The following is an 18,866-nucleotide window of genomic DNA, read 5'->3' on the forward strand; positions in this document are numbered from 1 at the left end:
GCGAGGAGGGGTCCCTCCCTGGCGGAAGTGCCAGCCCTGGGTCTCTGCTCTCAATGCACCATTCAGCCTGCTCAGCCGCACAGAAAATCTGGGTCATCGGATCCTCGCCCTGCCTGGAGACAACTGTGGCTTTCTTCCTTTTAAGGGCTGCAAGCCGCAGAGCTGTCCCTTTTGGGGAGGGGGCTGAGAAACAGCGGCAGCTTCGGTGGGAAAGGGCTGAGCCAGGCTGGTGTGGGGAGCAGTTGCCCACCCAGCCCAGGGCCCTGCCTGCTGTCTGTGAACACCTCTCCCTTGCAAGACCCTCTGAGCAGGGTGTGTGTGTGTGTGTGTGTGTGTGTGTCTCCTGCAAGCTCAGCACAGGCCATTGCAGGGATGCCCCCCCCCATCCCTTTCCCCAAAAGCACATTGGGGAGAGCTAGTGCTATTCTTGCCCCACACAGGAGACCAAGTAGCTCTGGCTGCTTGGGGGGGCGAGTGTGTGTCCCCCTCCCAGCCTGCCAGGGATGTTGCCTGGAGCAGCAGCTGGACAGGCCAAAGCCTCAGTGCCCAGCTGAGATGGCGGCTGGGGTGCCATGAAGAGTCGCTCCCTGAGCAGACCCGACCCCGGGATAGGACTGGAGCGAAGGCATGCTGAAAAAAGCAACAATTGATGGGGAGGGGCAAAGGCCCCCCCCCCACCTGCAAGCACCTTATAGGATTTGGCTCCTGGCTGACTGGCAGGGGCACTCCATGCCACGGATGCCCAGGGCAACTGCTGCCTTCCCAGAGAAAACTGGGAATATAGAGTGCTGCCCCCCCCCCGGCACCCCCTGCTGGTTCCAAGGGGAAACAGCCAGCAGGGAGAGGATGGCAGAAGCCCCCCCTCCCCGCCCCTCCCGGCCCAGGGCTTGAGATGGGAGGAGCCAGGGCAAGCAAACTCCGTGGCCAGAGCCGGCCATTGGGGCGGGGAAGGAAGGGGCAAACAGGGCTGCAGAGAAGATTGTGGAAGGACATGAGAAAGCAACCTGAAATCCCCCAGGGATCATGCCAGGGAGAGGGAGGGTCCCGGAGAGAGGAGACGGGCTCGCTTTGGTCCAGCAGCTGCGTTTATTGATGCCAGCAGGAAGCCGGCTTTGAAAATGGGGCTGGTCCTCTTGCTTCCTCCTCTCGCTTGCTGGCCTCTCACAGGGCAGACGGGCGCAAGAACTCCTCCCCGTCTGCAGGGGGAGACGGGGCGGTTGGTCCCTGGGGCAAGGGGGAGACCCCAGACTGCCCCCTGTGAGCTCAGGAGAACCCAGCCTGGATCAAGGATCCCCCCCCACTCCATTTCTCATTCGCTCGTTCGCTCTCCCTCCCCTTTAGCATCAACCCCCCCCATGGAAAACTGCCGCCAGGGGCTTCTTCCCCCACCTACCGCTGGGGAGGAGGCCACAGTACTCCTGGCACTCCTTCTCCAGGTAGAACTTGTTGGCGTTGCCTCCGCAGCCCCGGAAGGTGAGGCACTTGCCCTGCTTGGCATCGAAGGCCCAAAACGTGTCCTTGCAGGGCTCTCCTGGGATGATGGGCAGCCGGCAGGCGGCTGCAGGCAGAGAGGGAGGGAGAAGTTGCCGCTGAGGGTCAACGCAGGACGGGGGGGGGCACACGAAACCCCCCCCCCCACCTCTGCTGGCCTTGCTGCACTCACCCTCCGTCCGGCAGGTCTGCAGGCAGCCGCGCTCCGAGGGAAAGTTGTTTTGGTTTCCCCGGCAGCCGCCATAGAAGAATCTCTCGCAGTTCTGGGATGTGGTGTTGTAGAAGTAGCGCAGCTCCATCCCCAGGCAGGGGCCGGCGTCCTTGGGCTGCAGGCAGAAATCTGTGGGGAGAGAGCCAGCCCAGTTGCCTCCAGGAGAGCCGTCTCAGGCAGAGGAGCAGGAACCTCCAGCAGGCATGATCGGAGTCATGCCCGCACTGCTGGTCCCCCCCCCCAGGTCACTGACCGCCCATCTGATGAGGATCCCCCAGGGAGGGCCAGCTGGGGGTTTGAGGCCTCCTGGGGTCCCTGGGAAGCTCACCTTCCCTGTTGCCCCCACCAAATGATGGGGAACCATCGGCAGAGCCTGCTTCCTCATCCCAGGTGCTCCTCCGGTCTCTCTGGGGGAGAAAATGGGCCAGTCCTGAATTCGGGGAGGGGGGGATTAAGGGCTGAGCCCAGGAAGGCCTCTCAAGGAAATTGTGTACCTGCACGTTGAGTTCTGGCTGGGGGGGGACGCACTCCCCTGAGGAAAGAGAAAGCAGTCAGAGGGGTCTGGGGGGGCATGGTCTCCACAGCCAGTGGCCCTTTGAGGGAAGGAGGGGCAGGCCAGCCAGACAGCCTCAAAGAGTGTGGCATGAGCGGGGGGGGGGGCTCCCTCCCTCGCTCTTTCTCCACCCCCCCACCTCTCCTGGCCTGGGAAGACCCTTCCCCTCCTCCCCTCTAGCTTTTGGTTTGCCTGTTTCCGTCAGTGTGAAGATGGAGTCCTGGGGAATGCCCAGTGTCACCGAGAACTCTCTGAACGCCTCTATCAGGTCCTGGGGCAGGTGGGGGCTCCTCCCTGGAACGGACAAGAGGCGCACGGCATTGGCATTCCCGCCATATGGAATCCATCTGTTCAACGATGAACGGAGCCTCCATCTTCAATAGCAGACTACCTCTTCATACATGCGATGGACAGGGCCGGCGGTGGCAGCACTGTGTGGCAGGGCTCCTGCTGAGCTTTTGGGGCTCTGGGAGGCAGCCTCCTTGTCCTTCCCCAAAGCAGCCAGGGGCCACCCAGCCGCTTGGGGGAGGCTGACCCGGCAGCCCCGGAGGGCAAATTCTCCTGCCCACCCCCCCACCCCGCCTCTTGAAAATCAGAGTAAACAGGAAGGCTGTGGGCGTGGCCTTCCTTTGCCCTTTGCCCCAACCCATCTTGGAGCCCCCAGCTTGCCACTCCCAGGTGGGCTCCTGTGCAGGGGACCAAGGGGACGCTGCATGTCTCCAGCTGGGGGCCAGAGAGGCGGGTCTTTCTGGAGGCAGGCGAGACCCCAGTCGGATCCGGAGGGCTGCCCCGGAGGTGCTGCATGGGGTGTCTGCAGCCCTCAGCAACTCCTCTCTGGCCCCGAAAGTAGAGAGCCAAGCCGTCTGTCCCAGGAACCCCCCACCCATGTTCAGTTTTGCACCCAGGGCTCCGGGCTGGCTTCCATCCCTGTAGCAGCCGCCTACCATAAAGTTGGGTGGTGACGGTGTAGCCGTAGCTGCTGTTCTTCTTCCAGGCGAGGAAGGCATACTCATCGTAGTTGGTGCGAGCCACGTAGCCCTCACTGTGGGTTTCCCATCCTGGGGGGGGAGGCAGAGTGATTTCCCCCCTTCCGATGCCCCAGCAGCCCCCCCCATTTCCTTCGCCTGAACCCCACTCCTGCACCTTCTCCCAACCTACTAGAATTGTAGTAATGGTATTTCCCGGGGGTGCTGCTCTTCTGGTAAACTCCAACCGCTTGGCTGCAGGTGCCTTGCCTGCAAGGGGGGGGGGGAAGAGCGTGGCTGAGAACTGATTAGGTGGTGTTAATCACTGGCAGGTCTTGCAGCCGTGATGGCTGTACCTACCGTAGCCTCGTGGAGGTGACCGAGAGCTCGTTGCTGGTGTCCCCTGGAGCCACCATCAGCGTCCCCATCAGGTAGTGCTCCTTATATTTCTTCAACCACTTGCAGGTTGTGCCGAGCGCGATGGCGTACCACTTCCCGTAGACCTGGTGAGGACAACCAAAAGAGCTTATGCTAAAACCATGTCCAGTGCAGGCCTTGCGGCGGAAAGCAGACTTCTTCAGCGGAGTTTTCCTCTACTCTTACAGGTTGGTGCTTCTGTGGCTCTTGGCAACCATATTTTTGTGCCTGTCCTCCGTTGGAGTTGGGGGTCCTCACGGTAACGCTAGCTAGAATTCCAGCCCTTGCTGTTCTGTTTGGACTAAGTGCAAACAGAAGGGGGCTTACGCCAGATCCATAACAATGACAGAAATGGTTAAAGAGATTGAAGACTGAGCTTTAAGAGGCCACCTGAAGCCCATTCCTCATTTTACCCTGTCAACACAAAGGGGTCTTACTCTCGCTTCATCGAAATCCCTCTGGATTTGGATGGGGTCAGCTGGAGCGACTGGACTGCCGCTGGTCGAGAGGAGAATGGTGGCGCAGACGAGAAGAAGCACTGGCGGCTTCATGGCTGTGGCTGTACTTCTGCTCTGCTCAGCTTCTGCGGGCAGCTCTGGGGCTGCAATGGGGCAGCTTTGTTTTTCTAGCATGAGGAAATTCGAACTTTGGTCTGCGGGTTCACCACACCAAAGGTGAACGGCCTTGCGATAGATGCCCCCCCCCCAGAGCCTGAAGATGGGCTCCCCTGCACCTCCCAGTTGAATTTGAGAGGGGGGGCGGAGAAATGTATTTATTTGGATAAGGGAAGGGGGCTTCCCTCCCACTGTTCCTAGTCCATTCAGCTGAGGCAAGGGGGGTCTCGCCAAGCCCTGGCCTGATTGCAAGACAGTAACCGCCTTTTAGCAGTGGGTCCCGGTGGGCAGCTCTCCGTCCTGGTCCTTTGCAGAAGGCCCTTCCTGGAGACTCTTGCTTTGATCTGGATTGACCAAAGGCATCCTGACACCGTGGGGTCTTTCTGTCAGCCTGCAGACCCTCAAGCCCTCCCTCGCTGCCTGTGTTCCTTGTCCCAAGAATAATTAACCAAAGCAAACAGCGGGAGACAGCAACCCACATCCAAGGTTGCAAGCCCTCCAAGGTTTTCAGTTTGGACCTTGGTTTCTAAACAGACCATGTTGTTGCAGGCCAGCAGCCAGGATTCATTGGAAGTGGCCGAAATCTGAAATGGGCTATTTTCCTCTGGTTTTGCTGTAAACAGATCTCCAGCATCGCTGCCTGCCGGCTGAAAAGATTGGCAGCTCAGCCAGCCACACAGGAAACAGGCCGCTCAGCCCAGATGGGATTCAGGCAGAGCCAGGAGGGACCCTTTCCGGGCCAAGGGGCTGAAGCAGCCGTTCACCTCAGCCTCAGACACTCTGGGGAAAGCCAGCTCCAACCAGGGGCTAGCAGAGCTCCAGAAGCCTTGGCTAAGCGAGGCCCAGATGGAACGGGGGGCTTTTCCCGGCAGGGATCAGGTGGCCCCCTCGGTCACACATTAGGCTGGCCATTCCCCTCGCTAGCTGGGAGTGACCCGCTCTGGGGCGAAGTGTGCGGGAGCCCCGGACCGGCCCCTGCAGAAGAATTGGCTGGCTCTTCAAGGCAGAATTCCAGCCGAGAGCGTCCCGACGGGTTCCAGGGGGAATCTTCAGATTGTGATGCCTTCATGTGACACATAAAGGCATCGCAATTTCCCTTCAGATGTCACAGAGCCCCAGCAGAGGCTGCACAAAGCCAGGCTGGAACGAGAGGGGAGCTTGGCTAGCACTTGCTGCCTGTCTCCCTTGAAGCGCAGAAAGGGTTTTTCCGGAGCTCAGGGAGGCGCGATCCAAAGGACTCAGGATGAGGTTCAAGAGGAAAAAAGACCTGAAGGAACAAATCCGTGAGCTGCAGTCCATCATTCACATCCAAGGTAGCCCTTCTCCGGCCCTCCGAGGGCACCCACCTGGCGGATCCTGGCCTCTTCCTCACTGGGGAGGGGAGGGGAAATGCTCCCGGCTGGCCTTTTGCAAGTGGGTCTTGCAAGTGGGCTGCTGCTTATGGGACGGCCTCCGAGAAGGGCCTGGCTGGCTTCGGCCTGCCCAGTGCAGCGGCCCTCTTCCCTCGGTGGCTCCTGCGAGTCCCCTCCACCCGCCTTTCCTTCCAGAACAAGGGAGGAAGCTCCGCACCCACGGGAGCGAGGAGGCCGTGCGCAAGAACAGGGAGCTGATCGGCTTTCTGCGCACCACCCTGCAGGGAGAGATGCATGAGCTGAATCTGGGGCTGAAGGTGAGCGCTCTGGGTCTGCCCCACACGCCTGCCTGGCCCAGATAAGCCCTGCACAACAGAGAGGAGGGGAGGCAGGGTGGCGCCTGCTTTGTTCCCAGCTCTCTCAGCCGTCCCGTCTGCAGCTCTTGCCTCTCTTTCTCTGCTCCTCGTAGTATGACCACGTCACAATCAGCAGGGCCTGCCTGGACAGGAAGCGGCTGAAAATCGCTTTGGCGGAATATACGGTGGAGGTAACTGGTGGGCACGTCCTTTCCCCAACACCTTCCCTCCAGGTCTCCTCAACAGGCCCTTCCACCCCTTCCTAGCAAGCTCGAGAGTCCCTGAGCAAACGGGTCTTCGACCGGATGAACACCCACAACGTCCTCTTGTACGAAGTCAAGCGCCGGGGGAAACGCCTGGAGGAGCTCCAGGTGACGCTGCAGGACCTCATCGACCTGGAGATGGCCAGTCCTGAGGTCCAGCTCCAGCTCCAAGTGAGATCCAGCTGCCCTGCCCTGCCCTGCCCTGCCCTGCCCTGGGATGGAGGACCCTGGAATGCCCAGGGAGGGTGGGGTGCCTTTCCCTCTGCCTTTTCTGTGCATGCAGACCATCCGTCAGCTGGAGAACAACATGGAGAAGATGCAGGTGAACATTGTGACGGCAGACAAGGTCCACATCCTGTACGTGAAGATGCTGGACGTGCTGAGAGCTGTGAGTCCAGTTTGGTGCTTCTGGCCAACCTCTGCAGAGGATGCTGGGTCTGATTAAAATTGTGGCAGTCCCTCCCTCCTCATGCTTGGGGAGGGGGGTGGGGGGCCTCAATTCTGGGCACTCCGCAGGACTGACCTCATTGCCAGAAGCATTCCCCTGTGGGTACTGGAAAGAGAATGCCAGGTGGGAGGGAGGGAGGGAAGGGAAGGGGAAGGAAGGAAGGAAGGAAGGAAGGAAGGAAGGAAGGAAGGAAGGAAGGAAGGGCCAGTCCCCCTTCCTTCCTGCTTCAGCAGCAGTCCTGAGGGCTGTGCCCGGGACAAGGGTGCCTCCCCCCATTGCTGCTTCCAAAATCTCCTCTTCCCTGCAGGAGCTTTCTCAGCTTCCTTTTGTCCTGGATGCCTTGGCGCGCCGGGTAGGCACCTACCAGATGGAGCTGCAGGGGATGGACCTGATGGCAAAGGATATGCAGGAAGCCACGGAGGCCGCCAAGGTGAGAGCCACCGGAGCAGTTTTCGGCCGCGTCAGCCTCTGCCCGGCACTCCCACCCATCCCTCGCTCCCCCTGTGGCTGCAGATGGACATGGCCAAGGCAGAAAATGAGTTAATTGCGGAGAGGAAATTCCGGGAAAACTCGCTCAGCATCCAGAGGAAGCAGATAGAGCGGATCCGTGCGAAGGATGCCGTTGAGAGGCACCGTCGGACGGTGAGTCCTTCTGAGGCGCCTGGAGCCCTGCTGGCCTCCTTCAACAAGCCGGCGTGGGGTCTGGCTCTGAGGGGACCCTCCGCATTTAGGCTGCCTCTGAGGGGACACAGCTCAGGGCTGAGGCCTTGAGCCCCCCGGGGGCTTCTGGGTGCCTTCTGCAAGAGTACCTTCCTCTAATTCATGGCTTGGCTTCCATTATCAGCAAGCCCGGCGAGACATGGACTTCCCTGCCCTGATGATCCGTGAAGGAACAAGGGGTAAGCAGGTCGGTGCGCCCCCAGCCGCCCTCGTCAGACGTTGAAGGTTCCTCTGAGAGGGCACAGCCTGGAGACGGAGAGCGCTGGGGTCGAACCCCCCTGCAGGTCTACTGTTCTTCCAGGGGCAAAGCTGGAGGCTTCCAAGGCCCAGATTGAGTACCAGGGTCTAGTGACCAGCGAGGTGGAGAAGATCAAAAGTGCCGTGCAGTGCTCGCATCTCTGGGTATGTCCAGGAGCTCAGCCCAGCCCATTTTTTTTCTTTGCTCTGACGCGATTCCTCCAAAGCTCAGCCGTGAGCAGGGCAAGGGGAGCGCCAGCAGCCCCACATCCTGGTTGCCCCCTTTTCCTCTTCTCCAAAAGTACCCTCAGGAGCTGCGTTTTAGGAGTTCTTTCAGGGGGGTGAAAACGACCCGCTTTGCCACCTGGTGGAGTCCTCTCACTTGCAGGCAGGACTTTCCCGGCTCCCCAGTCTCTGGCTTGGCTTCTCTCCTTAAGCCCCTGACACCAGCTGAAGCCCCCACCCGTGTTTTGGGGAAGGATGCTCTGATGCAGGGGAGAGGAGCGGGTTGGGGAGGTGAAGCATGGGGAAGGATGGCCCACAGACGCCGTCTTCTCTTCCCCCTCTCTCCCTCCTTTCCTGCCAGGATATCGCTGGGCGCTTCATGGCCCAGAAGAAGTCTGAGGAGAACCTTCAGCAGCAGATCGCCGAATCAGAGAAGAAGCGACGAGGCCTCAAGTCCCAGCTGAAGGCTCTGGAGCTGCAGCGAGCCGAGCTGACATTCCACCAGTCCCCGGGCTTCCTCAGGTACCTGCCACCTTTTCATCAGCAGAGGCACCAGGACTGAGAATGCCTCAGCACCACCTCTGGCTGCCTCAACCCAACAGACCCAAAGTAAAGTGGTTTCTCCTCCCAGCTCAAAGAAGCTAGAAGAGAATCTGCGGAAGAACCTGGAGGAGGAGGAGGAGCGGCTTTCACGGGTCCATGGCCAGGCCTCCAAAAACCAGGAGCTTCTCCTCCATTTTGAGAACGGGGTCGACAACCTGATCCTCAGGCTGTGTGACATCCATGTGCCTGGCCAGGTCTGTCACTCTCTCGGAGGGTTTCTCTAGCCAGCAGCCCCTCGGCCGGCCCTGACCCAGAGCAGGTCCCCCAGAAGCCCCCTGCCTGTCCCCCCCTCTCTTCTTCCCTGCCCCTTATGCAATGGGAGAGCCAATGGGGAAGGCCCCTCCTGCAGAGGAAACGGTGGGGAGCTGGAGGGTGGGCCCAGGTGCAGCGGGTCTGACCTGGACCTCTATCCCCTGCTTTACAGGAGGGCTTCCCCAAGATGGAGGATGTCTTCGAGAAGCTGCAGTTTTGTGAAACAAAACTTCTGCATTTGAGCCGAATGATGCTCAATTTGCCCTCCGACAGATTCAGCGCAGACGAGAGCGACGAGGTGAGCCTTCTCCTCCAGCTGCAGGCTGCAGTCGCTGCCTTTATGCTGGGCCAGGAGCCAGAGGGCTTCCCTGCAAGGTGGCGGAAATGTGTCCCAGGAATGTGATCCAGGGACTAACAGGATCCTGATTCCGCCTCCTGTGATATTGCCAAGCTGGTTCTGGGCAATCCCCCCCCCCACTTCCTTGACTTAGCCCATCCCTGCTTGCGTACCAGGCAGTCACCCCAAGCCTGACAAGGAAGTTCTGGGCTGAAGCGGCCATGGGCATCTTGGTGGGCATCCCGCTCTCTCCGCCCCCTCTGCCCGTTTCAATGTCTTGCCTGCCACCTTCTAATACGTAATTTGGATAGACGTTTGTCCACCTCCGGAATTTCCTTGAGGAGAGCACTGGGGATGAAGAGCAGAACCTGAGAATCGCTTTCAATGAGGACGAAGAGGATGTCCGAGGTCTGTCCTGTCTTGGGGTCAGCAAGGGATGGGCTCCCAGAAGCTCCCCACTGGCATTCATGCAGCTCTGGGCTGAGCTTCACTGGGGGAGGGAGGAAGGGGGGGCTATTGCTGCCAGATCAGAAAGTTATGCCTTATTGGGAGTTTCCCACCAGATGCCTCTTCGTAGGCTTTCTTGTGAAACAGCCTTTGAGTGTTTTCCCAGGGAAGGTTCACCGTACTGGATCCACTCTGGAGCAGCAGAGTAGGGGCTGCCTGGCCTCAGTCCAGCTCAGCAGGTGGCCACCGTGTGTGGGTGAAACAGAGGTTTTCTTTGCCTGACCCACTGCCACAGGGTCAGCCTATGGGCCAAACCGTGGGTTCCTTCCTCCCCTTGTCTCTCTTTAACCCTCCACCACAGAAGCCTTTCACTTTGCGGACATCGACCACAGCTACGTGCCCAGTCGGGAGGAGATCAAGAAGGAGGGCCTGAAGCTGATTGAGGAGAAGACCAAGGTGACTAAGAAAAAGCAGAGAGGGGCCAAGAAATGAGAGTTCCAAAAACTTGGCTGCCCTTATTTCTCGGAAATGGAGATTTGACTCTATCCTCTATTTTTTAATCTGTATTTGTTTAAAATGATATTGAACGTGTTTTAAACACGCCTCCTATGGAATGTGCAAAAGAGAAGTCTTCCCATGTTTCCACAAATTGAGAATAAAGGCAAAAAGAGGTTGATGTTGGCTTGCTCTGAATCCGATCTTCCCGGGTGCGGAATTCTTTATAAAGGCGATAACAGGGAGGTTGTTCAGTTCAGGCTGGGAAAGTGCAACTTTGGGCGCAAACGTTGCGTAAATCTTATTCCGCCAGTCACACACACGAGGGCTGGGTAGGAGAGATTTGTGGGTGGCCCCGAGGTTGCAGGCACGTTATTCCACGACTTCATTTGGCCTTTCGGAGGCAGATCCGTTGAACTGGGACCGCGAGCCACGTTTGCGGGGGCTTCGGCTGAAGCGGCTGGGCAGGGACGGTGGCGCCGCCCGGCTTGCCTGGGGCGGCTGCATTTCGCCTGCAGACACCCAGGCGGCCGCTTGGGGGCGCAAGCAGACCCAGAGGCCGCCTACTGACGGCTCCCAGTTCAGCATCCAGCGAAGGACGGAGTCCGCCTTTCGAGGAGCCGTTATTGTCCTCACGGGCCACCGTCCTAAGACTGCGCGGCTTGCCTGGTTGCTAAGCTACATGACGCACGGTAGCGCGCGCCATCCCGCGTTTCCGGCCCTTTCCGTCCCGAACTGGTTGCCGTAATCCGCTAAGGTGCTGCTGTCCTCCGTTCCCCCCCCCCATTCCTACATCCGGAGCTGTAGAAGGCAAATCGGGGCAATGACGTGGTTTAAAAGCGGAGCGGCTTCGTCCTCCCGCCACGGCGCGGTTGCTTCAACAGGCTCAAGTATCCCTTTCTGTCCTCGTGGGATTCCCGTAGTTCCGGAACACATCCGCTTCCGCCCTGCTTTGGCGGGGCATCCCTCCCGCCAAGTCCCTCGCGGGCTGCCGTAGCCCGGCTCCGCGCGCGCGTCCTGCGTCGGCGCCGCCTTCCTGGTTGCTCGGAGAGGGAAAGGGAAGATGGCGGCGGCGGCAGTGGAGGCGCCCGCCGTGCAAGCAACTCCGGCTGCCCAGACGGGGACGGCGGCTCCGCGGACCGCGCGGAGGACGGCGGCTCAGCGGCCGCGGGCGGAGAAGTAGGCGGCCTCGCCGGCCCGGGCGCAGCAACCGCGGAGCGCTGGTCCGCGCCTCACGATGCTGTCGGCCTTGAAGAAGCTGGTGGGCTCCGAGCAGGCCCCGGGGCGGGACAGGCCCATCCCGGCGGGGCTGCAGTCCATGAATCAGGCGCTGCAGCGGCGTTTCGCGAAAGGCGTCCAGTATAACAGTGAGCGGCGGTGGCGGGGAGGGGAAGAGAGTCCCGCCGTGTCCCGGAGGGCCCTGGACGGGAGTGGCTGGGCTGGCTCGGAGGGCTCCCTTAATTCCTCAGTTTTTCTTTCTCTAGTGAAAATTGTCATCCGAGGTGACAGAAACACGGGGAAGACCACTTTGTGGCATCGGCTGCAAGGAAAGAAATTTGTTGAGGAATATATCCCAACCCAGGAGATCCAAGTCACCAGCATCCATTGGAATTATAAGAGTGAGTTTTGCCAGCCGTTGGGGATGGAGAAGCACTTTCCTCTTTGCTGTCTGAGCCGCGTGTTGCTAGAGTCCCCTCATTGCTAAAGGCACGTTGCCAGTATAGGTTTCTCCTCATTTTTTAAAACACACTCAGCCATCTGCTCTGTGCCATGTGGGTCAAGGGTAGTTCTAACAGTGTTCGAGTTAACTGCATTTGAGCAATCTTTTCTAATTATGTGCCTGGGTGTCTTTTCCAGCTACTGATGATATTGTGAAGGTTGAAGTCTGGGATGTGGTAGACAAAGGTAAGGTCTCTTCTTTCATTCTGATGTTACAGTCATCATATAGTATTTGGATTATGCCTGATAGTATTGGCAAACGGGCATCTTCTCTACCTGCCCCACTGGGTTCCTAACGGTGAGTAAGCATCTCTTTGCCTGTGGCTATTGCTTTCTGGTGCTCCCTTGAATGCCCCCCCTGGAAATGCATGTTAAGCTTGTCCAGTTGCTGTCTCGTCTTTCTACAAAGTGATGGGATGTCTTCTTTGAGCTTGTAAAGACAGAAATGTTGTGGATGAGATTTGAGGTGGGGTGTAGGAAAAGCTACGTATTTGGGGCTCTCTTTTCTGCTCAGCTGGGAGACCGACAACTTTCAAAACAGTGTTCTTCTCCTTTCAAACACCGCAGGCAAGTGCAAAAAACGGGGAGATGGGTTGAAGCTGGACAACGATCCTCAGGAGGTGAGGCACACTCTGACCTGCTGTCTTGTAAAGCACCACGTCCTTCATTTGCACATGGTGCAGCCTCTTATTTCCTGTAGGCTGTGAGCCATCCAGGGAAGCAGCTGGGTTTTTTTGAGATCTTGTTCTCTTTCCACCCCAGGCAGAATCCGAGATGGCCTTGGATGCGGAATTCCTGGATGTATATAAGAACTGCAATGGTGTCGTGATGATGTTTGATATCACCAAGCAGTGGTAGGGACTGTTGCCCTCTCCATTCCCTTGCTGTAACTCTGTACAAGAGAAAGGGCTCCCGGTCTGAAAAATGCAAAAGCTTCTTGTTGTCAGACTTTACACAAAGCTTGTAGGTGATCAATGCCTTTATCTGTTTCTGAAGAGCTGCGAGTGTCAAGTAGAACTGATAAAGTAGGTGGCTCTGGGGGGGAGGAGGGGGTCTCCTTCAGCTGCTCTATTAACTCAAGAGCCCTGTATATTGCGCTAGGCTGCTGTGCCTCCTGTAGTGGCAGAATTGACCTGGACAAGCATCGTTCAAGGAGCTCTCCTTTCCATCCAGGACCTTCAACTACATCCTGAGAGAACTTCCAAAAGTCCCAACCCATGTACCAGTGTGTGTGCTTGGGAATTACCGGGACATGGGCGAACACCGGGTGATCCTGCCTGATGATGTGCGGGAATTCATTGACAACCTGAACAGGTAAAAACGTCAGTCTTGTTAAGGAGCTTCAGGCTACCTTCCTGGCAGGGAAGCCTTCCTGAGGCCATACCCCTCTTGTGCTCTAGTTCATTGCTCCACTTAAACCTGCCTTCTGGCTGGACTTGTTACCTAAAGAAGCAAAGGTCTGAATGCACATTCTGCTCCAGTAGTGAGCCGCCATTGTCCAGCATTTCACCAGCACCCTCTGGATACATGTGTGCCAAATTACTGCCCAGGCAGTCAGTGAATTCTGCCCAGACCTTTTCTCTGTAGCTGGCATCGACTTTGCCAGTGTCCATCGGCAGCAACTCGACAGGATGTGAGTGGGCAAAAGTGCTGTGTGCATATGATGAAATGCCTGCAGATTCATTGTGGGCCTCCTTCATCTAAGCTAGGATCCACCAGCATGGTGGCTGATGAGGGTAAGGTTATGGGCATAAAAACTGGACGTGCCCTACCGGAGAATGGATGTATGTTCCATCAATTCTTGTGCCTTTTTGGACAGCTGTTTTCAGTTGAATTGCTGCCTGCCTGCCCCATTCTTCGAATCTGGCATTAATGCACGTCTTGGAAGGGCTATGGACAGCATAACCCCTCACAGACCGAGTCAGCTGCAGTTGGAGGGTCGGTCCCAAGCGATCAGCCTGCTTGGGCCCCTTTGGAGCCTCTGGCTCATAGTCTGTCTCCCCTCTTCCCCTCCGCCTTTTGACATTGAACAGGCCCCACGGCTCCTCCTACTTTCGTTATGCTGAGTCTTCCATGAAGAACAGTTTTGGCCTCAAATACCTGCACAAATTCTTCAATATCCCCTTCTTGCAGCTACAGGTAGGACTGCTCCAGCTCCCACCTTGTAGCGACCGGGAGGGGGAAGCATGGCCCCAGCCCAGCCAAGTCCCGTCTTCTGCAGGAAAAAGAGGAGTGGGTTCCCCAGGAGTAGAGCTGCTGCTGCTGCTGCTGGCGCCCTATAGCTGGACACCAAGCACCTGGTTGCCTGTGAGGAGCCACACAAACCAGAGGAGAATCGTAACCTCTGTCTGGATGTGGTCCATCACTAGATGCTCTTTTGGGTTGGGGTGCTTCCACCTCACTGGCCACAAGTAGCTGTCCAATTCATGGCCTCCCTCTTGGGGCAGAGGGTAGCAACCCAGAGGTGGTGTACCCAAGCAGCCCCTTGCATGCTCTGAAGCAGGTGATCTCCCCTCTCGTCTCTTGCAGCGGGAGACTCTGCTGCGGCAGCTGGAGACCAATCAGCTGGATATTGACGCCACCTTGGAGGAACTCTCTGTGCAGCAGGAGACCGAAGACCAGAACTATGAGCTGTAGGTCTGATGAAGCCGCTGGGCTTTGGGAGTGACTGCTCTCTCCTCTGACCTCAGGCTCTGTCTTCGGGCTTTTCTGGGAGCCTCTCGCCTTCCCTCTACAAAAAAATCCTGGGAATTGTAATTTAAGTCTGGCCTCTGCCACTCTGTCTCCTGAAGTCACGTTTTCTCTCCCAACAGGTTCCTCGAAGTGATGGAAGCTCGTGGCCGGGGACGTGTCTCTCCTTTGGCCACCAATGGACAGACCCTCTCCTCAGGTTCCCAGTCTCCAGTGGTTCCACCTGGCAATGCTTCCGGGGGCTCTAGCCCCGGCACCCCCCAGCAGAGCATGGCCAACCCCGGCCTTGCCACGGACCCTGCTGAGCCTCCAGAGCCAGGGCTGCTGCCTGAAACCCAGCCTCCCACAGTCAGTCCTGCACCAGCTGTGCCACAGAAACGTGGTATCATCGCTCGGCTCTTTGGGACCTCCCCAGCTCCCGAGACTGGTCCTCCCTCTCCAGGTGAGGGTGCAGTGCTGAAAACATCCAGGAATTTGGCTCCTAATGCCATAGTTTGGTGGGGATGGGAGAGGAGCAGACAAGAGGGACACAGTGCCAGCTTTTCCAGACCCATTGTTGAGCCTGGACCTCTGTCTGCTGGCAGACTTTAGCAGGGCTTCGCTGGTTCCCTAAGATGCTTCTCTTGTCTTCCAGATCCTGCCGTTCCTGCCCTCCCTGCAGTTGCTCCCTCAAAAGTCCAGAGCGTAGAAGACTTTGTCCCCGAGGACAGCCTGGATCGCAGCTTCCTGGAAGACCCCATCCTGCAGAGAGACAAGAGGGGGAAACAGGCAGCAAAGGCCCCCACCGACAGTGACAGGTAGGAGAGCCCGCTCTGCAGCTCTGTGCTGCGGGCGGACCCAACACAGCTGCTCTGCACTTGGCAGTGGCCACAAGGGCTTGCCCCCTCCCCACATTTATTTTCTGGGATTGTTGGTCGGCAATGCTGGGAAAGCCCCTGTCAGCCAGAGAGAATTCAGGAGGAAGACCATCTTTCAAGCAGAAGCTTCTGGATTTTGTCCCTGCTTTTTTCTACTCCTGCTTGCAGGGTGTGTCATCACCCTTGATTTTCTTCTTACAGTGACAGAGATGCTCCTGGTGGGAACCCCTTGGTTGCTGGCTTCCAGGATGACCTGGACCTTGATGAGCGTCTGTCCAGCAAGCCCCCGTTAGCAGCAGAGCTGGTCCCGAGCAAAAACGTGAACCTGTCAAGTGAGGAAGAAGAATCCTCCAAGTTCTCCATCATGGGGGCTGAAGATGCTGGGTCAGAACAAGAAAAAAAACGGTAAAGGGGAGCTGGGAGTTGTGGAATGTTGCTGACTACAGGTACCAGCAGCCTGGTACAAGATGCTCAGGGAGAGGGAAGGAGCTGGGCGCTGCCACAGGGGAGAAGATCAGAAGTTCTCAATTCCAGCTTTAGTAAGTCAACAACCGTTGCAGTTCAGTTTAAAATGTATCATTTAAACTTTTCATCAAGTCTTAAATAAAACCGTAACGTAATGCGGCAAACTTTAAAAACAAAAAGAAAAATATAGCAGCTAAGGAAATTCAGTTAACGTGTACATTTTGGAAAATGCATATGTTAGGAAAACCTTCAGTCCCTTTCTTCTGACAGCTATTGCCTTGAGGCCTCCAGGCGCTGTCCTCACTTTCCGTTTCCTGTTTGCCCGCAGAGCTTCCAAAAAGTCCGTGAAACTCCTAGAGCCCTCGGCACCTCCCAGATCCGCGGAGCTGAAATCTCTCACCAGCCAACCTCCAGCTGAGCCAAGCAAACGCTTGATGGCAGCCAGCGGCCCTGAGGCCCGTCCGCCCCCAGCGCCCTCTGCCTCCAAGCAGCAGGACTCCGAGAGCGACTCGGAGGGGCCCTTCGCCTCGCAGATGCTCTCCTTCGTGATGGACGATCCGGACTTTGAAAGCGAGGAGTCAGAGAGCCAAAGGAAGTGCCCAGTAAGCCCCTGGCCCTCAGTTCGGTCCTCTGGGTCCGTCACATTGTTTCCTGTGGGTCAGCTGGTGGTTTTGTCGCCCCAAGGAAACACATGCACAGGTGGCTCAGAAGGGATGGCTTCCCTGGGGGTCGTTTTGGCAAGGGGGGTGGGGGTGGCAAGAAGGGCTCTGTAGCGGGCCCTAAAGTGCCTTTTCCCTCTCGCCTCCAGGAGGAATTTCCAGTGCGAGAGGACCTGTCAGACCTCTCCGAGGAGGACCCCCCTTCCAGACCTCCCCAGCTGCCCAAACCTGTCATCCGCTCCTTCAGAGTGAAGGACGAGGCCGATCTCTTTGGGTTGGGCCTGGATAAGCCGCTTGGCCGAGACAGCAGCGAGGAAGGTGAGGGGCCTTGGCCAAAATCAGACCGCGGGCCAGACTCTGCCTTGCGGAGAAGGCTGCGTGCAGCCACGGGGCGAGCACGCTGAGGGCAGCGGCCACGGTGCTTCTCCCCAGCTGAGCATCGCCACAAAGGCACCTGTCCCCCACTAAACCTGGTATCGGTTGGAGGCTTTTCATGCTGCCGCAGGTTGTACCCGTGTCTAATTGGAAGCTAAACCTCCTTTTTCCTGCCCCTTCTCATCCCGGCTGCAGATAAGGAGAAGCAATCTTTGAAGGAGAAAAAGAAAAAAAAGAAGAGAACTGGCAAAGAGGTGGGTCAGCCTGCAGGTGTGTTTGTAAAAGTGCTAAGCTCCCAGAGGGGACCCTGAGGGCAGTTGGAAACTGTAGCTAAAGGAATCCACAGAATCTGGCTAAACAGATGCCCAGGCCCTGCGCAGAGCAGCCCCCAGAAGAAGCCTTTTGTCACCCAGAGCAGCCCTTGCCTTCGTCTGCCCTCCAAGGGGGGAAGGCGGCTCCTCCGCTTGCAAGCTCTGTGGGGCTGGCCCTGGGAGAGCCGGGCACGGCCTGGATTTGGGGCAGGTGGGCAGCCTGGAGCCTGTTCAGGTGCTGCTTGGCGTGTGTGTGTGTGTGTGTAGAAAGGATGTTCATCCTTTCTCCCCAACTCCTTTTCCAGGAAGAAACAGAGAAAATTTCAGGGAGGAAAAAGAGCAAGCCCAAAAGGAGCAGGGAGAAGGAGGAGGAGGAGGAGGACAGAGGAGAAAAGGAGAAGAAGCCGCCCAAGCAGCAGCACCAGCGGAGCAAAGCCAAGCCCAGCAGGATCGATGAGCTGGAGGCCTTTCTCGGGGGCGGTGCTGGGGCCAGCAAGCAGCGGGGGGGTGGAGACTACGAGGAGCTGTAGCCCCCCCCCAGCCAGGTGCACGGGGCAGGCGCTCCCAGCCTCCACCACCGCCACCCCTGCCTTTCTCTGCCGCCCGTTGCCAGCGTGGCTGGAGCCCGAGGAGGCAGGAGCTGAGGAGGGGCCTGCAAGTGGCTCAGAAGCCCCCAGCCTTTCTGTCCTTTCAGCCAGGGAGCCCTGGGTTCAGGCTCCTGAGAGGCGGCCCAAAGTGGGGCTGCCCATGGAGGCTGCATCGTGTCCCCCACACGAAGTAGCTGCTGCTGCCCGTCAAACGATGGAGCCGTGCTCTTTTTTTACAATGGCTCCCCTGAGGGCTTGGCAGGTTGCAGGGTCCCAGCCAGGTGTGTGTGTGGAGGGGGGGCAGAGGCCCTCCACGTTGTGGGGGTGTTTGAGTAACCCGTGGCTTCATTCTGGGAATTTGGGGAGAGAAAGACAGACATAAATGCCCCCCTCCTCCCTGCCCTTTTCTCGGTTATCCCAGTTTGTGTACCCTGGAAGCCCGTCTGCAGCTGAACATCTGGAGAAAGGAGGCTAGCTTCCGCGGGTGAGGGGTGCTGTCCGCCCTTTCCTGGCTCCTCCTCAAGTGGGCTTTCCCCCTTTCCGCATCCCTGCCTCCCAGTCACTGCTGCGTGTGTTTGCCCTGAAATCCAGCCAGTTCTGGGTAGCAGCTGGTCCCACCTCAGCTGCGTTTTCTGTGTCCCCCCCTCCCCTCCCCCCTCTTGCACCTTCACTCGCCCTCCTGGCCTTGCTGGGTGCCTCCAGCGATCAAATTCCGGAATGCACTCCGTTGTGCCCTTGTGTCCCTAGGTATGGATTGAAGTGGGGCTCTTTTAACATTCCTTCCCTCTGCCCCCCCCCCCGCCCTTGGGGAAATGCACAGGTCATCCTTGACCTCTAGCAGCTTGCATGGCACAGGTAGTGCTCTCAGGGCCTCTGGCCTCCCTCCTTACCCTCCATGGGGGGAGGGTGTGCATGACAAACCTACTCTTGACCCCTTGCCCCCCCCCAAGCCTCCCAGCCCCATTCCCCCTTGCCCCCCACACATTCTCCCCCCTCCCAGGAGCCTAGTCTCTGGAATGCAGCTGGCAATAGAGACTTGTGCTGATCCCCTCCTTTTTCTTTTACTCCCTTTTTCTCTTTGCTTTTGGGAAAAACAGTCCCAGTGATGCACTCCTCATTCCAGCTGATAAAGCTCTTGGTTGTACAATTGTGTCTGGTTTCCTTTCTTTGGGTGACCCTCAGCTGGATCCAGGCTGCTTCTGGGTAGCTCTCTCTG

The 18,866-nt window shown here is 57.9% G+C and overlaps 3 protein-coding genes across 8 annotated transcripts; 2 read left to right on the forward strand and 1 right to left on the reverse strand.

Annotated features, from left to right (window-relative positions):
- Positions 1–1,067: 1,067 nt before the first annotated feature.
- On the reverse strand, positions 1,068–4,242 carry LOC120308616 (alpha-1-microglobulin/bikunin precursor). The gene is made up of 10 exons (XM_039344934.1): positions 4,075–4,242; positions 3,581–3,723; positions 3,414–3,490; positions 3,200–3,313; positions 2,448–2,549; positions 2,197–2,234; positions 2,031–2,109; positions 1,664–1,831; positions 1,394–1,558; positions 1,068–1,196 (listed from the first exon to the last, which is right to left on the reverse strand). Exons 1-10 carry the CDS (start codon positions 4,186–4,188, stop codon positions 1,162–1,164), a joined length of 1,035 nt encoding a protein of 344 aa, XP_039200868.1. The 5' UTR covers positions 4,189–4,242; the 3' UTR covers positions 1,068–1,161.
- Positions 3,686–10,167, forward strand: CCDC183 (coiled-coil domain containing 183). 6 transcript variants are annotated; one of them, XR_005556890.1, is made up of 15 exons: positions 3,686–3,825; positions 5,443–5,564; positions 5,799–5,920; positions 6,073–6,150; positions 6,226–6,393; positions 6,506–6,610; positions 6,978–7,100; positions 7,184–7,312; positions 7,515–7,569; positions 7,692–7,792; positions 8,214–8,374; positions 8,484–8,649; positions 8,880–9,005; positions 9,221–9,452; positions 9,853–9,905. XR_005556890.1 is itself a non-coding variant. In XM_039344920.1 (15 exons), the coding sequence occupies exons 1-15, from the start codon at positions 3,749–3,751 to the stop codon at positions 9,981–9,983; spliced, it is 1,761 nt and encodes a 586-aa protein (XP_039200854.1). In that variant the 5' UTR covers positions 3,686–3,748; the 3' UTR covers positions 9,984–10,167. The 6 variants fall into 6 exon arrangements, 5 of the variants coding, with proteins under 5 accessions (XP_039200854.1, XP_039200856.1, XP_039200853.1 ...); XM_039344920.1 differs by having other exon boundaries at positions 9,356–9,452; positions 9,853–10,167; XM_039344922.1 differs by having other exon boundaries at positions 5,354–5,564; positions 9,356–9,996.
- A 630-nt stretch (positions 10,168–10,797) lies between these two features.
- Positions 10,798–18,797, forward strand: RABL6 (RAB, member RAS oncogene family like 6). The gene is made up of 15 exons (XM_039344917.1): positions 10,798–11,353; positions 11,471–11,605; positions 11,844–11,891; positions 12,273–12,325; positions 12,468–12,559; positions 12,879–13,019; positions 13,739–13,844; positions 14,235–14,338; positions 14,519–14,838; positions 15,031–15,193; positions 15,455–15,658; positions 16,047–16,320; positions 16,527–16,695; positions 16,948–17,006; positions 17,369–18,797. The coding sequence occupies exons 1-15, from the start codon at positions 11,224–11,226 to the stop codon at positions 17,591–17,593; spliced, it is 2,223 nt and encodes a 740-aa protein (XP_039200851.1). The 5' UTR covers positions 10,798–11,223; the 3' UTR covers positions 17,594–18,797.
- The last annotated feature ends 69 nt before the right edge of the window (positions 18,798–18,866 follow it).

Source organism: Crotalus tigris, unplaced genomic scaffold (assembly GCF_016545835.1).
Source record: "Crotalus tigris isolate CLP2741 ecotype Arizona unplaced genomic scaffold, ASM1654583v1 scf7180000017940.1788314, whole genome shotgun sequence".
Lineage (NCBI taxonomy): Eukaryota > Metazoa > Chordata > Lepidosauria > Squamata > Viperidae > Crotalus > Crotalus tigris.

Excerpts from the sequence above, each read along its gene's own strand:
- CCDC183 (XM_039344919.1), top strand. The coding sequence starts at position 3,749 with ATGCTAAAACCATGTCCAGTGCAGGCCTTGCGGCGGAAAGCAGACTTC. Across the intron at positions 6,611-6,977 it reads TGCTGGACGTGCTGAGAGCT|GAGCTTTCTCAGCTTCCTTT; the intron begins GTGAGTCCAGTT and ends TCTTCCCTGCAG. Across the intron at positions 8,650-8,879 it reads ACATCCATGTGCCTGGCCAG|GAGGGCTTCCCCAAGATGGA; the intron begins GTCTGTCACTCT and ends CCTGCTTTACAG.
- LOC120308616 (XM_039344934.1), bottom strand. The coding sequence starts at position 4,188 with ATGAAGCCGCCAGTGCTTCTTCTCGTCTGCGCCACCATTCTCCTCTCG. Across the intron at positions 3,724-4,074 it reads GGGATTTCGATGAAGCGAGA|GTCTACGGGAAGTGGTACGC; the intron begins GTAAGACCCCTT and ends TGTCCTCACCAG. Across the intron at positions 2,235-2,447 it reads CTTCACACTGACGGAAACAG|GGGAGTGCGTCCCCCCCCAG; the intron begins GCAAACCAAAAG and ends CTCTTTCCTCAG.
- RABL6 (XM_039344917.1), top strand. The coding sequence starts at position 11,224 with ATGCTGTCGGCCTTGAAGAAGCTGGTGGGCTCCGAGCAGGCCCCGGGG. Across the intron at positions 12,326-12,467 it reads TGGACAACGATCCTCAGGAG|GCAGAATCCGAGATGGCCTT; the intron begins GTGAGGCACACT and ends TTTCCACCCCAG. Across the intron at positions 16,696-16,947 it reads CCGAGACAGCAGCGAGGAAG|ATAAGGAGAAGCAATCTTTG; the intron begins GTGAGGGGCCTT and ends TCCCGGCTGCAG.